This window comes from Podarcis muralis, chromosome 17 (genome assembly GCF_964188315.1).
Source record: "Podarcis muralis chromosome 17, rPodMur119.hap1.1, whole genome shotgun sequence".
NCBI lineage: Eukaryota > Metazoa > Chordata > Lepidosauria > Squamata > Lacertidae > Podarcis > Podarcis muralis.
The window spans coordinates 40273209-40291282 of NC_135671.1; the positions used below are offsets into that span (position 1 = coordinate 40273209).

Genomic DNA, 18074 nt, shown 5'->3' on the forward strand with positions numbered 1-18074 from the left:
CAGTAAGATAGATGGGATATAAATAATAAAGTTGTTGTTGTTGTTACGGAATAGGGTGTCCCTATTTTAATCAGAGAAAAGTTGGAGGGCGTTAGTGTACCTGGCTGCCACTGCTCTGCATGGACCTGCTCTTCAGCATGTTACCCAAGGCAGAATGTGGTCTTAAAAGTAGACTATGGGCAGAAAGTTCCCCAGCACTCGACTGGACTTTTGTATTTCTTAAGTGAAAGTTGAAACTCTTTCTTTTGCTCATACTAAATTTTGCTTGTACAGTGATACTTCGGGTTACAGATGCTTCAGGTTACAGACTCCGCTAACCCAGAAATAGTACCTCAGGTTAAGAACTTTGCTTCAGGATGAGAACAGAAATCACGCAGCGGTGGCAGCGGGAGGCCCCATTAGCTAAAGTAGTACCTCGGGTTAAGAACAGTGTCAGGTTAAGAACGGACCTCCAGAACAAATTAAGTTCTTAACTCGAGGTAGCACTGTACTATGTATAACTATTGAACACTGCAGAATTTGCTGTGTTCCACTGGAATCCACTGACTGGGAGCAGCTGCCAGGACTATATAATACCGGTCTTAAAGGATTTACACTGGTTCCCAGTACATTTCTGATCACAATTCAAAGTGCTGGTGCCAACCTGTAAACCCTACATGGCCTTGGTCCTGAAGGAGCGTCTCCACCCCCATCGTTCAGCCCTGACACTAAGGTCCAGCTCCAAGGATCATCTGGCGGTTCCCTCCCTGTGAGAAGTGAGGTTACAGGGAACCAGGCAGAGGGCCTTCTCAGTAGTGGCGCCCGCCCTGTGGAACGCCCTCCCGTCTGATGTCAGGGAAATAAACAACTATCTGACTTTTAGAAGACATCTGAAAACAGCCCTGTATCAGGAGGTTTTTCATGTTTGATGCTTTATTATGTTTTTATATGTGTTGGAAGCCTCCCAGAGTGGCTGGGGCAACCTAGCCAGATGGGTCAAGTATTAATAATAATAATAATCCCTTTTCTTTTTTCTTCTTTTTTTTAATAAAAATTTTTATTAAAGGTTTTAACAATACCATACCAGACATATAAAACACCATCACCAACTTAAACAAGGAAAGAAAAGAAAAAAGAAAAGAAAAAACAGAATACTAACCACACACAAACCAAATACAATACAACATTATTACTTTTCATTAAACCAATCTTCCATAAACCTTCCTTTTGGACTTCCTCACATCTCCCTTTCCTGCGTTCCCGTTTATAAAATTTATATTCAGTAGTACTTCACCTTCTTTCAAATCTTATTATATACTTTCCAAAAAATTTTAATCTCCAAATTTTAAACTTTGTTTTCAAATACTTAAATATTTGAGTTTCATCTGCTAATTCATAATTTCAACCTTATTCTTAAAATTAACTTATTTTCATATATCTTTCCGCTTAGTTTACTAATGCCAAATTGTTTTCTATCCTGCATCCTCTTAACATTCATACAATTTACAATATTTTTGCAAATAGTCTTTAAACTTTTTCCAATCCTCTTCCACTGTCTCTTCTCCCAGGTCTCGGATTCTGCCAGTCATTTCAGCCAATTCCATATAGTCTATCAGTTGCATCTGCCATTCTTCCAGGGTGGGTAGATCTTGGGTCTTCCAATGCTTTGCAATGAGTATTCTTGCTGCTGTTGTCGCATACATAAAGAAAGTTCTATCCTTCTTTGCCACCATTTGGCCGACAATGCCCAGTAGGAAGGCCTCTGGTTTCTTGGGAAAGGTATATTTAAATACCCTTTTTAGTTCATTATAAATCATTTCCCAGAAGGCCTTAACCCTTGGGCACGTCCACCAGAGGTGAAAGAATGTCCCTTCAGTAATAATAATCCCTTTTCTGACCCCTGGTCCTGTGCTTCACACTCAGTTTAATTGGTTGTTGTCGGTGTCTCATCTTTCCAGTCCTAAATTCAGTTCTCCTCCTTCCACATCAGCTTGCAAAGTATTTTGTTTAAAGTCCCCATGACAATTCATCAATTAGCTTCTCTTAATATACACAGCTTTGTATACACAGCTTTTTATCTCATAAACACAGTTTTGCAAAGCAGTCATTCCAATTACAATGCATTTCCATACATTGTTGTTGTTTAGTCGTTTAGTCGTGTCCGACTCTTCGTGACCCCATGGACCAGAGCACGCCAGGCACTCCTATCTTCCACTGCCTCCATACATTATTTCCACTAATATATACATCTTTATGCATGCTTTGCCCTAGTGTTTGCCCTAGTATAGATTACTCAGCTGGAGAACAGCACTGCAAAATTCTGAGAGGTGTGGATTTTGAAGGGTGGCTGTGTTTCAGTTTGTGCATTGTTTCAGAAAGTGAAAATTATGCAGATTCACCTTTAAATGCAAACTTAATTGAATTCTCCATCCCTTTGTTGTTGTTTTTGTTTAGTCGTTTAGTTGTGTCCGACTCTTCATGACCCCCTGGACCAGAGCACACCAGGCACTCCTGTCTTCCACTGCCTCCCGCAGTTTGGTCAAACTCATGCTGGTCGCTTCGAGAACACTGTCCCACCATCTCGTCCTCTGTCGTCCCCTTCTCCTTGTGCCCTCCATCTTTCCCAACATCAGGGTCTTTTCCAGGGAGTCTTCTCTTCTCATGAGGTGGCCAAAGTCTTGGAGCCTCAGCTTCACGATCTGTCCTTCCAGTGAGCACTCAGGCCTGATTTCCTTCAGAATGGATAGGTTTGATCTTCTTGCAGTCCATGGGACTCTCAAGAGTCTCCTCCAGCACCAGAATTCAAAAGCATCAATTCTTCGGCGATCAGCCTTCTTTATGGTCCAGCTCTCACTTCCATACATCACTACTGGGAAAACCATGGCTTTAACTATATGGACCTTTGTTGGCAAGGTGATGTCTCTGCTTTTTAAGATGCTGTCTAGGTTTGTCATTGCTTTTCTCCCAAGAAGCAGGCGTGTTTTAATTTCGTGACTGCTGTCACCATCTGCAATGATCATGGAGCCCCAGAAAGTAAAATCTCTCACTGCCTCCATTTCTTCCCCTTCTATTTGCCAGGAGGTGATGGAACCAGTGGCCATGATCTTCGTTTTTCTGATGTTGAGCTTCAGAACATATTTTGCGCTCTCCTCTTTCACCCTCATTAAAAGGTTCTTTAATTCCTCCTCACAACATCAAGGTTGTGTCATCTGCATATCTGAGGTTGTTGATATTTCTTCCGGCAATCTTAATTCCAGCTTGGGATTCATCCAGCCCAGCCTTTCACATGATGAATTCTGCATATAAGTTAAATAATCAGGGAGACAATATACAGCCTTGTTGTCCTCCTTTCCCAATTTTGAACCAATCAGTTGTTCCATATCCACTTCTAACTGTAGCTTCTTTTCCCACATAGAGATTTCTCAGGCTCCAGTAAATCCAGGAATGGAAATATCTGCCGATTTTGGTTCTCTTTGGTTTTCCAATTTTTAATTTTATTTGCCACATTTCTGCAGCAATTTGTGATGGTTTTAAAATCCTCATGAAAATTCTTCAGCATTTTAGTGTGAATTTCTCCTAATAAAACACATTTTTCTATGTAGTTTTGACTAATGTACACAGTGCTGCTAGCAATTCCTCCTACTATAATGATGTTTTTATATGATATTTTCACCAACATATTCTATAATACTATGATTCAATTTAATGCACCCCCCCCAATACATGCATGTTTGTAAACACTGGACTCATTGACACATCACTTTCCCTGCTGCTTCCACCCAGGAAAACCCGCTCTTTATCACTGAAGGCTCATCCAGACTTCTTTTTGTGGCATGTTTCTAGGCACAAGTTCATGCTTTAAAGCCCGGTGTCTGGGTGCTAAGCCCACTCTTTACTGCTGAAAACAATTCCTTGAAAAAACAAATTGCTGTTTGTTCCAATTCAGCATTAAAGATCAGGTTATCCTGTCGAAAGTGGCAGCAGGAGAGAGATCACCCACTTCTGCTCCACCCCCCCTACACTGATTGCTATGTGGCCCCCGATAGATTGCCCCCCGCTTTCAGAAGGGAATTATGCCCTCCATGGGGGGGGGGGATGTTTCTCCATCCCTGAACTGGAGAGTCCATGAATTAAGGAAAGTGATGAGCAGATACAAAGGAGATCTGCAGCATTCATAATTGTGTGGAAGGAAGAATGTTGTTAGGACCAGCTTTAAATGGCCCAGCTCTGCACCCTGTGACATGAAATGGCTGCTGAGAATCCGGGGAAGGGTCAAGAGGCTGCTCCTCCAACAACTAACTCAGGGTCACCAGAGCTGCAGAAGATGAGGAGTGGCAGGGAGAGTTGGTGAAAGGAAGGGGTTTTATGGTGGAGGAGTGAGGGGTTCCACAGGTGGAGCAAAAGGAGCAGAAGTAGCTAAGAAGACATGCTGGGTGGTTAGGAAGGAATTTCATCCATCCATCCATCCCCCACCTTTTCCGTTAATGGGACTTAAGGCTCATGGACAAAAATAAGAACTGCTAAAAACATAGAAAAAACAATAATTAAAGAACAGTTACAGATAGGTAGCCGTGTTGGTCTGCCATAGTCAAAACAAAAAAAATTCCTTCCAGTAGCACCTTAAAGACCAACTAAGTTAGTTCTTGGTATGAGCTTTCGTGTGCATGCACACATGCACACGAAAGCTCATACCAAGAACTAACTTAGTTGGTCTTTAAGGTGCTACTGGAAGGAATTTTTTTTGTAAAGAACAGTTAAACACTGATAGAACACACACACACTATTCAAACCATACAAATAATTACAATAAAAACAGCATAGCACCAGCCCTTTCATTAAAAGCAGTCAGTTACCAAAAGGTCTTCACCTCCCGTCAGAAGGACAACAAGGAGGAAACCATTCCAGCCTCCCTAGCCAAGGAGTTCCAGAATTGCCCAGGAGCAGCCACCACTGAGAAGGCTCTCTTCCCCAGCAAGTGTGCCTGTGGGGGGGGGGGCAGGAGAAGGGCTTCCCACAAAGAGCTCAGGGCCCAGGCAGGTTCGTATGAGGGAAGAGGGTCTTTCATATAGCTTGGACCTCAGCCATAGAGGGCTTTTTAGGTCATAACCAGGACAGTTTGAAATGTGCCCGGAAACAGACTGGTAGTCAGTGGAGTCTACAGTTTTCAGTGAATGCCTTTGACGCTTTCAGGGCCCATCTTATTTTGGGTGATTCTAATTTTTAATTGTAAATTTTAAAAGAGTTTTAAACCATATTTTAAATTGATGTAACATGCCCAGGGACCTTAGGGTGAAGGGCAGGTAAAAAATAGCAACAACAGTAACAGACACAGAGCAATAATTTAGATACGTCTCTGTCCTGGGGTGCTTTCAAGCTAAACTTTGCCACAAGCATGGCAGCAGGGAGCAGGGAGGAAGACATATGCATTCTGTTCAGTTACGTATAGTTGTGTCAAAGAGATGCACAGTGGTGTGTGATGTGTGTGTGTGTGTATACAATGACCAGATGCATAAGAAGAGCCCTGAGGCTGGATCAAGCCAAAGCATCAAGTTCTCCAGCGGCCAACCAGGTGCCCCAAGGGGACGCCCACAAGCAGCTCCTGTGTGCAGAAGGAGAGGGTTTCTACACCTTTAATAGTGGAAAAGCTGCCATCTGTCAACATTTTCTGCAAGAGGGAGAGGAGTCCTGCTGTTCTCCTTTGCTTCTAGTTGTGTGAATGCAACAAGAGGGAAGTAAATTGTTGCAAGGGCCCCTGAGTCTACAGGATACGGCAAGGGAGCCAGAACTCCACAATCATGACTTCCAGCCCCTCCCTTTCAGAACCCTGTCTTTCAACTCCGCCGACGCTTGAATTGAGACTTCTTTGGTTTTGATGCTGTGGTATGGGAAATAAGAATTATTAATTTTTTGGCCCTGACCATAAGCAGAGTATCTCTCACGCACTGCTGAATACCACAACCATCCTCCGTGGAGTGAGAATTAAACTTCAGAACTCCATTCTTAAAGCCAGAGATAAAACCTCAGGGCAGACTATGATCCCAGTGGACACTTTACTCGGACATCCCCTGGAAGAGAATCCAAAGCACCTCTGGGAACGCACAAACACAATTTTCTTAAACAGCGGGAGGTTTTCTTACAATCAAGCAGTATATAAATTTTGTTAAATAAATGCAGTGCTTAAACCATCGATTGAAAGAGCTTGAAACAAAAGCTTTCCTCACTGGTTCACTTTATACTATAAGCCAAGAAGAAGGAGTCTTATCCTTTCCCAATGAAAGCCGGGGAAAATGCAGGATGCAGCATTAGACTAGAGGATGGTTTACAAAGGGGGGGGGGGGGGGACGACCCGCAAGCTGTCTGGTCACAGGCACGTGCCGAGTCCCTGTAAGATATCTAGACAGAGATGCCTGTAAAGTCCCCAGCAATTGCGCGCGCGCCTACACACACACACACACACACACACACACACACGGCTGGAGAATGACCTCCTTGTTTCTAGCCTCGCACAGCCCCGGCGAATTCATCCAGCTGCATCCATCTCAGCAGATTCCGTTAGTGGCAAGGAAAGGCGAGCCTCCCCTCCAAGCCCCCTTGCTTTGTTACCAGCTCCCTGAGAAGCCCATCGCCATCGACTGGAGGAAAGGAGCGCATCGGCTGAGACCCTTACCTGCCAGCCCCAGAAGCAGCAGCAGGAGGAGGAGGAGGAAGCAGCAGCCGAGCAAGAGATGTCCGAGTTTCTGGGTCTTCATGGCTGAGAAAGCAAAGCTGAGCTGGAGAGAGAAGCCTAGAGAGCGGAGGGGGGAGAAGGCGGGGAGGGGGCTCTGGATTGGTTTAGCGTTGCTAACTTGGTATCTAAGGAAGAGGAAGCAGCAGAGGCGGCACAGAAAGCAGCAGAAGCCGGAGACCTGCTGTTCTCGGGGGCCAGGCGCTGCGTGTTTCTCTTCCCACCCGCCTCAACTCCTCAGGAAGAGACCCGGCCCCAGAGCATCAGCAGAATGGTCCACCCATTCCTGCATCCCATTTCCCATTGTGGGCAGCGTGATGGATGCCACAGATAAAGGTGGGGCGGGGAAATGCAGGACCCCCGCTTGTGCTGACAAGCACAAATGGGTCACCTGAAAAAATGGGCAGAAGCCCCCTGCCGTTTAGTAGTCTTCCAGGTGCGGGTTGTGAACGGCACAGAGGAAGAGGAAGAGCCGGAGAGGGAGAAGGAGATGAGGTGCTTGAGATCTTGGTGGAGGAGTCAGAGAACTTGTTTGCACAAACCTCTTGCTCTTCCAGCAGGGGGAGCTGCCTGACTGCGGAAGGTCTTGAGCCTTCTTGGGTCAGCACCTCCCTCTTAAAAAGCCATGGCAGCAGCAGAGCAGAGGTGTAGGGGGGACGAGGTGGGGGGGCGTCACCCCGGGCACAGTTTTGCAGATGCACAAGGCAGTTGTGAGCTGTTGTGCCCTTTTCAGCCCCCTTCCAGCTGGAGGGCGCTTGAGAAGGACACAAACAGCTCACTGCGCCCTGCCAGCCCAACGCCTTTCTTTCGAGTCTCACAAAGTGCTGCTGGCCTCACAGGGTGCCAGGCATGCACCCCTCAAAGCCAGCTGGCCAGAGGGTGGGGACCGGTCCGGCGGTGTGCCCCCATCCCCAAGGTGTGCCCTGCCCCCATGGCGCACTGTGAGTGCCCTGGCACACACTTGCCTGCCCAGTGGGGAACACTGCCACTGCAACAGGAAGATAATTTGGGGGAGGGCACAGGAAAAGCAAAGTATAGTTCTGGGTGGGTGAGCTGTGCCCAGGGGTGGGTCTGCTATGAAACTAATGAAGCTTAAGCTTCGGGCCCCCTAACCCTGGAGGGCTCCGGAAGAGACTTTAGTCCACATTGTTTATCAATTTCGGGTCTAGGAGAACCAATTTGAGTGGCACAACTCAAATCTCTCTATGATGCATCATGCATGAATGTAACAGTTCTCTAATTTTCATCCCCTGCCCCGTAACTTGAAAACTATAAGGCATAGGCAAGAAAACTATAAGGCATAAGGAATTTTTATTCACACTTTGACATGTGAGATAATACAGTAATTTTATTCAAAATTTGAGATGCAATAGTTATTTTTTTTAAAGAACAACCCATTGTAGAAGAGAACAGTGGTTGCCCAGACCTTGTTTCTGGTTGCAAAGGGACCTCCATTACAGGTCAAGCTTCAGGACCCCTGAAATGTAGGTCTGCCACTGGCTGTGTCACACACCTCTGAAGAAAAATAGCAGTATGAAATAGCATAATGACAGGGGTCCAGCAATTGGGGCAGGGGGCAAGTGAGGGGAAATCTCCTTTGGGGGGGGCATGTGCTCCCTTGCCTCTCTTCTGGCACTGCCCATACTAAAAGGCCCACTCCCTCCAGGCCCTTCTTCCTGCATGGTGACAGCTGTCATCAAAATGGGAAAGAAGACACCCTTTTTCCTGCTTATTAATTGCCAGGTGTGGTTTGCACAAAAGGAATATGATGATGATGATGATGATGAAAGTGGTGAGGATGATGGTAAGTTCATCAATATGGTGCATACAAGACTTGACAGAATAACATTCCTCCTTCAGGAGGAGGGGAGGGATGGATGGATGAATGAATGTAAGTCAGATTTTGCAATCTAAACCAGCAGATTTTGCAATCTAAACTTTAACATTGTCTATCAAAGGAGAGGCAAGGGTAATGAGACAAACAAATGCAGTTACATGTATTTAAGTATTGTTTCAGTTGTGGTAAGAACACAGAGGGTCTCTCAAGATATTTGTTTCTTTTTATAATTTTTTCAGAATACTCACTATTTACTGTGAAACAAGTGACTCACTGTGTCCTTACCACAACTGAAACAATGCTTAAGTGTGGGATAATCAACATCATATAACCAACATGTGGGATAATCAACATCATATAACCAACATTGTTGTTGTTGTTGTTTAGTCGTTTAGTCGTGTCCGACTCTTCGTGACCCCATGGACCAGAGCACGCCAGGCACCTCTGTCCTCCACTACTTCCTGCAGTTTGGTCAGACTCATGCTGGTAACCTCGAAAACACTATCCAACCATCTCGTCCTCTGTCGCCCCCTTCTCCTTGTGCCCTCCATCTTTCCCAGCATCAGTGTCTTCTCCAGGGAGTCTTCTCTTCTCATGAGGTGGCCAAAGTACTGGAGCCTCAGCTTCACGATCTGTCCTTCCAGTGAGCACTCAGGGCTGATTTCCTTAAGAATGGATACGTTTGATCTTCTTGCAGTCCATGGGACTCTCAAGAGTCTTCTCCAGCACCATAATTCCAAAGCATCAATTCTTCGGCGATCAGCCTTCTTTATGGTCCAGCTCTCACTTCCATACATCACTACTGGGAAATCCATGGCTTTAACTATACGGACCTTTGTTGGCAAGGTGACGTCTCTACTTCTCAAGATGCTGTCTAGGACTGTCATTGCCCTTCTCCCAAGAAGGAGGCGTCTTTTAATTTCGTGGCTGCTGTCACCATCTGCAGTGATCATGGAGCCCAAGAAAGTAAAATCTCTCACTGCCTCCATTTCTTCCCCTTCTATTTGCCAGGAGGTGATGGGACCAGTGGCCATGATCTTCGTTTTTTTGATGTTGAGCTTCAGACCATATTTTGCGCTCTCCTCTTTCACCCTCATTAAAAGGTTCTTTAATTCCTCCTCACTTTCTGCCATCAAGGTTGTGTCATCTGCATATCTGAGGTTGTTGATATTTCTTCCGGCAATCTTAATTCCAGCTTGGGATTCATCCAGCCCAGCCTTTCGCATGATGTATTCTGCATATAAATTAAATAAGCAGGGAGACAAAATACAGCCTTGTCGTACTCCTTTCCCAATTTTGAACCAATCAGTTGTTCCATATCCAGTTCTAACTGTAGCTTCTTGTCCCACATAGAGATTTCTCAGGAGACAGATGAGGTGATCAGGCACTCCCATTTCTTTAAGAACTTGCCATAGTTTGCTGTGGTCGACACAGTCAAAGGCTTTTGCATAGTCAATGAAGCAGAAGTAGATGTCTTTCTGGAACTCTCTAGCTTTCTCCATAATCCAGCGCATGTTTGCAATTTGGTCTCTGGTTCCTCTGCCTCTTCGAAATCCAGCTTGTACTTCTGGGAGTTCTCGATCCACATACTGCTTGAGCCTTCCTTGTAGAATTTTAAGCATAACCTTGCTAGCGTGTGAGATGAGTGCAATTGTGCGGTAGTTGGAGCATTCTTTGGCACTGCCCTTCTTTGGGATTGGGATGTAGACTGATCTTCTCCAATCTTCTGGCCACTGCTGAGTTTTCCAAATTTGCTGGCATATTGAGTGTAGCACCTTAACAGCATCATCTTTTAAAATTTTAAATAGTTCAGCTGGAATACCATCACTTCCACTGGCCTTGTTATTTGCAGTGCTTTCTAAGGCCCATTTGACTTCACTCTCCAGGATGTCTGGCTCAAGGTCAGCAACCACACTACCTGGGGTGTACGAGACATCCATATCTTTCTGGTATAATTCCTCTGTGTATTCTTGCCACCTCTTCTTGATGTCTTCTGCTTCTGTTAGGTCCTTACCACTTTTGTCCTTTATTATGATAATCTTTGTACGAAATGTTCCTTTCATATCTCCAATTTTCTTGAACAGATCTCTGGTTCTTCCCATTCTGTTGTTTTCCTCTATTTGTTTGCATTGCTCGTTTAAGAAGGCCTTCTTGTCTCTCCTTGCTATTCTTTGGAAATCTGCATTCAATTTCCTGTATCTTTCACTATCTCCCTCACATTTTGCTTGCCTTCTCTCCCCCGCTATTTGTAAGGCCTCGTTGGACAGCCACTTTGCTTTCTTGCATTTCCTTTTCATTGGGATGGTTTTAGTTGCTGCCTCTTGTATAATGTTACGAGCCTCCATCCATAGTTCTTCAGGCACTCTGTCCACCAAATCTAAATCCTTAAACCTGTTCCTCACTTCCACTGTGTATTCATAAGGGATTTGACTTAGATTGTATCTTACCGGCCCAGTGGTTTTTCCTACTTTCTTCAGTTTAAGCTTGAATTTTGCTATAAGAAGCTGATGATCTGAGCCACAGTCAGCTCCAGGTCTTGTTTTTGCTGACTGTATAGAGCTTCTCCATCTTTGGCTGCAGAGAATATAATCAATCTGATTTCGATGCTGCCCATCTGGTGATGTCCATGTGTAGAGTCGTCTCTTGTGTTGTTGGAAAAGCGTGTTTGTGATGACCAGCTTGTTCTCTTGACAGAACTCTATTAGCCTTTGCCCTGCTTCGTTTTGATCTCCAAGGCCAAACTTGCCAGTTGTTCCTTTTATCTCTTGCCTCCCTACTTTAGCATTCCAATCCCCTATAATGAGAAGAACATCCTTCTTTGGTGTCACTTCTATAAGGTGTTGTAAGTCTTCATAGAATTGGTCAATTTCAGTTTCTTCAGCACCAGTAGTTGGTGCATAAACTTGGATTACTGTGATGTTAAAAGGTCTGCCTTGGATTCGTATCGAGATCATTCTATCATTTTTGAGATTGCATCCCAGTACAGCTTTCGCCACTCTTTTGTTGACTATGAGGGCCACTCCATTTCTTTTACGGGTTTCTTGCCCACAGTAGTAGATGTGATGGTCATCCGAACTGAATTCGCCCACTCCCGTCCATTTTAGTTCACTGATGCCCAGGATGTCAATATTTATTCTTGCCATCTCATTTTTGACCACCTCCAACTTACCCAGGTTCATGGTTCTTACATTCCAGGTTCCTATGCAATATTTTTCTTTACAGCATTGGACTTTCCTTTCGCTTCCAGGCATATCCGCAACTGAGCGTCCTTTCGGCTTTGGCCCAGCCGCTTCATCAGCTCTGGATCTACTTGTACTTGCCCTCCGCTCTTCCCCAGTAGCATGTTGGACGCCTTCCGACCTGAGGGGCTCATCTTCCAGCGTCATAACTTTTATATGCCTGTTGTCTTTGTCCATGGAGTTTTCTTGGCAAGGATACTGGAGTGGCTTGCCGGTTCCTCCTCCAGGTGGCTCACGTTTGGTCCAAACTCTCCACTATGACCTGTTCATCTTGTGTGCCCTGCTCGGCGTAGTTCATAGCTTCTCTGAGTTCTTCAAGCCCCTTCGCCACGGCAAGGCAGTGATCCATGAAGGGGATAACCAACATGCCTAAGTCTAATTAATGCATGAAGGGGTTAATGTTATAGAGTAAGCTGCTCTGCCAGGCTTAGCTAGTTTATTCCCCTTCACCATGGAAGGAAGGTAATAAAACCTATTGTTCCCTCCCAGTCTACCTGAGAAGCTAAGGGTGTGAAGAGGTCTGAGCTGGTTACTCTAAGCTTAAAACACATGACTCTTACAAGCCTTTAATGTCTTCCTATACCAATAATTTAGGCACTTTCACCACTGTAACTAAGCAAAGTTCTACTGCCTGTGTTTTCTGAATGCTGTATAGAAAAGCACATGAACCCGACCTTTGGAGAGTTTGTAAGTAAACAATTTTGTAATTTATCAAATGTGCGGTCTTTCCTTATGCTAGGAGAAAAGGAGACTATTTTGGAAAGAATTTGGGCATATTTTAAAGGTCTAACAGACTAGATTTCCATGCTTTAATTTGCTGGATGCTTTGTGATTTTAAATCTCTGCTGTGGTTCTTTCACCAAAGTGTACCAACAGTAAGTCACCACAAAGGAGAACACAAAAGACAAACACCTGGGCGGGGTGCCACTGCCCCTCCCCTAGCTAGGCTCTGCAATGGCATTTCCTGGAGGAGTCCTACCCTACTTCCTGATGATGATGCCCTGCAAGGGCTTTTTCTCAAAGAATGACCTAGCTAAGCCTGGCAGGACCGCTTACTCTGTGGCATTAACCCCTTCATGCATTTATCAGACTTAGACATGTTGGTTATGTGAGGCTGGTAATTAAAAAGAAAGAAAGAGACTTGCTGCTGGGAGGGAGAGGCAAGTGCACAGTGGCAGCACGTAAAGGGTGGGTGGCAGCGGGGATGCTTTGCCTCAGGTACCAGAATGTCTCCTGCTGGCCCTGCTTTGGGCTATGAACATTGCTGTGAACCCCTTCAACTGAGCCCAGAAATGAACTGTCAGCAAATGCACTGTTTTTGTGCACTCTGCTTTGATATTAGTACATAATACACACAAATAATTTTAGGAGTAGTGGACTTACAAAAAGGGAATGTCTAAAGGGAAATGAAATGTGAAAATTTTATTGTGAGTGATGACTAAGTACTTAATGGTAGTAATTCACAGAACAGGTCTTCATGACACAGACACTGTGGCATTGGCAAGCCAATTACAAATATAATGCACTTTTTTTAAAAAATATGTTTCCATCAAGTCCACAAGTAATTGCACTGAACCTCTTGATAAAGTGTAATAATTCTGCAATTCCACACTGTAGCCTGTCTTTGAAGTTTATTTTCTTTGAGTGTCCTTCCTAGAACAAACTTCAAAGGGAGACTGCAACATGAAACTTCACACACATGCACACAGAGACACACACATCCAGGATAATAATAATAATAATAATAATAATAATAATAATAATAATAATTTATTATTTATACCCCGCCCATCTGGCTGGGCCTCCCCAGCCACTCTGGGCGGCTTCCATAAAAACCAAAAATACAATAAAATATCACATGTTAAAAACTTCCCTTAAGATGTCTCTTGAATGTCAGGTAGTTATTTATCAATACTTTGATAAATAATACTTTGTGCATCTGATGAAGCAGATTAATTCATAATAATACATAATATTAGTTGTTATTGTATTAGTTGTTAAGATGAATCAATACACCTTGTTGTTTTTACGTACCAGAAAACTGCATCAGCAAACTCCTAAGGATAAAATGGTAGAGAGCTAGAGAACCATGCCTTTTCCATTGTTCGAAAAAGGCTGATGTCCCTCTAGATGCACTTTAGTGGGAAAGGAGAAACTCATAGACTTAGGCTTCTAATGGGCTGAGATGAGCACTGCCAAACCAGAAGGTGGGCTGATGACATAACTGTAGTGACAGATGGCTCATCCCCTATTTAGGAAGGAAAGCAAGGGGCCATATTGGACCCTGGACACCTTCTAGAATCTGGTCTTGTGGGTGTGCTGATAAGTCTTGCCAGCTCCTGGAGAGGATTCTTTGGCAAGCCTTCTTGTTCAAAGGTTGTTCTAATGGCAAAAGCTAGGCTGCCTAGATCCATTTCATTTTGCTCTCCTCTCTGGGACACAAGGCAAACTTTCAGAGAACCTCTCAATTCCCAGCACAAGGCAACCTTCCCCAACTCTGAAATGCAAACTGTGCAGCAGGTACAGCTAGAAAGCACTTCAAAGTGGTCACCCACATTGGCCTGACCCTGGCTTAGGTGCCACTCATTCTTGCCTCGGCCCATACCTGCTTCTGGAATTGTGTGCATGTGCATAAATTAGCTCTGTTGCCATAAGGACTCAGGTGGCAACCATCTCTCCCCGCCTCCATATTCCCCTCCTACCATGGCCGTAACTAGGGGATGGTGAGGTGGGCCCCCACCAGGGGCACAGGCAATGGGGGGGGGCAAAATCAGCTAAAATTATGTCCATAAATATAAATATCAATTATTGCCTCATAAGAAATGGTTTTAAATAGAGGGTGAATTGAATAGTTGGAAGGGAACGGGGTTGGAGGAGAGGTGGAAAGAAGAGCTAACTTGTCAGTGGCTGGGGGGCGCAATCTGGATGGTTCTGCCAGGGGTGCAAGATCACCCGGCTACGGCTCTGCCTCCTACCTCCGAAACAGGAGCTTCCAAAGGGAAGAGCTATTTAGGGCAAGTTGACTAGCACTGACCAGCAACACCGTTGTGGGAATCAGCAGGTGTAGTGGTGAAATGCCTGTGCATGTACCTGTAGCCCAATGTGTCCACTTCATTTTTTACTTTTATTTTGCAGGGAAGGCCGTCCTTGGAGAACATGCCCTCAGTGAGAGAGGTGCTCCTTGCCCCTCTCCCTTTGGGCCATATCTCCTGCCTTGTCCAAAAGGGAAAGGCAAGGCAGGTGAAGGTGAAGGTTGCTCTTCTCACTGCTGAGAGAGGGAAGGTGGTCAGCAGCAAGTGGAGGGGCATAGCCCCAGGGCTTTGGGGTCAGTGCAGTGGGTCCCTTGCTTGGATGGGGGGCCTAAGCAGGTGCCCAACAATGTCAACCCCTGGTGCCAGCTCTGATGCCAATCCTAAGCTATTGTGAGACTACCAGCTCACCGGTATGCCCTCAGCTTTGCTGGCTTCCTCATTCAGCCTGCCCGCTCAGAGGCTAATTTGGCTACGGAGCCTCCTCCCCTGGACCACCAGTCCTAACAGGTTCTATGAAAGCATCACCTTCCATCTGTAGCCCAGGTGTGAGGAACCCTTGGTCCTCCAGATGTTGCTGAAGTACAACTCCCATCAGCTCCAGCAAGCATGGGAGTTGCAGTTTAGCAACATCTGGAGGGCCAAAACTACCTCACACCTGGCATAGCCATTGCCTCCGCAGTAGCAAATGCTGGTTATGAATCTACATTTGGGAAGTAATCCCTTGTGCCCAAGCAGGAGGAAGCTTGCTAGGACCAAAGAAAGACCCTGCAGCACTGATATGTTCATAGGTCTCCAGCCTCAAGATTCACAATGCATGGATGGCAATGACGTTTAAGGGCAAAGTCCACCTGCCCCATGGATACCTCTTGTTCCCAAAGGTGCAAGGTACATCTTCAGCTTGGCTATGTGATTAGATGCTTTAGCTCAGAAACTGGAAGGAAAGATGCAAGATGTAACATGGAAAATCCAGCTCCGGAGCAGAGCCAAATGACATGCTCCAATAAACCCATTTTTTAAAATAACTTCCTATGGTTTTGATCAGTTTGATCAGTTTATGCATCCTTTTAAAAGTGTTTAAATTGATAAGATGTTCTGGCTGGGGTTCTGCATCAGCTTTCTGCTTTAAAAAAACAACATTCCCCTTCTCAGCTGCTATTTGCCCTGAAATTAGCAAACAGCTAATTCAGAACAAATTGCAGCTAAAACAGGGGTTTTTTCAGGCAGGAAATGGCATGGAATCCAGATCCAGGAAGCCTTGTGGCCACTTTTTCTTCAAAATAAAAGTAGCCAGTTTAAGCACATTTTAAAGGTGGGTTGATTGTGATGCGTCATTTGGAATATTCAGATGGTGCACAGACATGTGTTTTTTATTTTTATAGTTTTCAATTGTTTTTAACTGTTTTGTGTATTGTGGGGGAGGTTATTCGGCTGTTTCTGTTTGTGTTTTTACATAGTAATTTTATCTTGTAAAATGCCCTGAGACCTCAGGTATAGGGTGGTATATAAATTTAATTATTAAGAATAATAATAGCCTGAGACAGGCCTTTGGTGGTTTTGGCACACTGGTGCCTATGATGCTCCCCTCACTTATTTCCTACCTGGCATAAAGTGGGGTGGTTTTTATCTGTCTGGTAAAAATTGTTATTTTTTCCTGAGTTTTGTGCCAGCTCCTGCAGCCAAGCTGGTGCCAAGTGTATTGCTCTGCTTTCCTTTGGGCCACATCAGTTAAGCCGATCTTCTCTGGGCAGCCCAGGACCTCCCTGCACACTGACACAGACAGGCTTGTGACCCATGAAGGTCACTTCAGTGCTGCTAGCACAGCAAATACCATGTAGGAGGCAGCATTACGGGCTACCAGTCTCGGCGCTGCGGGGGATGCAAACTAAGGGAATCCCTGTCTCCCGCGAGGCTGGAGTCAGCCCCATGAGAGTGTGGGCGGGGTCGTGAGCCCGCAACCCCCCCCCCCCCCTGAAGTTTGGTAGTGGCATTCCTAGCAGCAGCCTGCATCTCAGTAATAGGAATAACAGTCTGGGCATATGGGGGCAGTTTCAGCCTGCACTTGAAGGTGCCAGGTGGTTGCAAAAGCCTTTTTGGGAGGCGTGCAGGGTTGCTATTTCAAATTCCAACCCAAAAGCACACTCTTGAATCACGTAGAGATGAACTGCACCCCCTCCCAAAAAACCCACTCAGAGAGGGGGGCATGGGTGTAGCCAAGGGGCAGCGCCGCCCCCCCCCTAAATCAAGTAAGTAAATAAAAATACCTAACTGACCAATCCTGCCACAGATAGCTTGGTTCTGTCCCCCTAACATAAAGCCTCCCCCCCCCCCCAATAAATCCTTGGTATTCCCATGGAGAGAACTCTGTTATATTGTGGGAATATCCGTTATGAACAGATAGGAATTTGGCCAAGTATGTACTCTTACTGAACTGTATAGTTATTTTGACACAAATTTAGGGCTGTTCCCTTCACTGAACTGTAAAGATGTTTGGGTAAGACTCCTCAGGGGCAAATTAAATTGGTTTAATTTAGGGCTCATCCACCTTTTTGCTTGACCCATCTTTTGATCACAAAAGATTAATTCCCCTGAGACTTTTTCTTGCTGCTCCATTGCTGGGCCTTGTGAAAATCTGAGCGCACCTGCTGAACTGAAGCTCTGTTTAGTGAAATATCTCTTCGGATTTCCCACGCACCTGATAAGATCCAATTCAGCAGGTAAGATTGGATTTTTGCAAGGCACAACTACAAAAGACAATAAGACCTGGGGAAATTTAATGGCACACAATGCGATCAAAAGACAGGTCAAGTGAACTATGGGCGAAGCCTTGGTGTCTCCCTCATTTGTGCTAGTTAGGTGTTATGAGTTACATCCAGGCAGAGATCCATTTTCAACCCCTTTTCTACCAAGCACTTGGGGAATTATCACGGACCCTAATTTAAAAGGGCACACACACATTTTTTTAAACAAAGCTACAATCAGTGTTGGGGGAGGGGTTGCAGCTGCCCACCAACAATCAGTTGTTCTGGGCAGAAGACTGAGCACCTGGTGACGGTCTCCCTGTTACTGTGAGATGCATAGTATTTCTGCTTATAGTAATCACCACACATAAGGAGACCAAATGTGAAGAAGTACAGTGGTGCCCCGCAAGACGAACGCCTCGCAAGACGGAAAACCCGCTAGACAAAAGGTTTTTCCGTTTTGGAGACACTTCGCAAAACGAATTTCCCTATGGGCTTCCTTCGCAAGACGAAAGCCCATAGGGA

At 45.1% G+C, this 18074-nt stretch overlaps 1 protein-coding gene across 1 annotated transcript in view; it reads right to left on the bottom strand.

Moving 5' to 3' along the window:
* The window catches only part of ICAM5 (intercellular adhesion molecule 5), a 28821-nt gene extending 19919 nt beyond the window's left edge, over nucleotides 1–8902 (bottom strand). The window contains exon 1 of the mRNA XM_077921462.1: nucleotides 6647–8902. Coding sequence (XP_077777588.1) covers nucleotides 6647–6728 — 82 coding nt within the window. The 5' untranslated portion in view covers nucleotides 6729–8902. The remainder of the gene's footprint in view (nucleotides 1–6646) is intronic.
* Between the last annotated feature and the right edge of the window lie 9172 nt (nucleotides 8903–18074).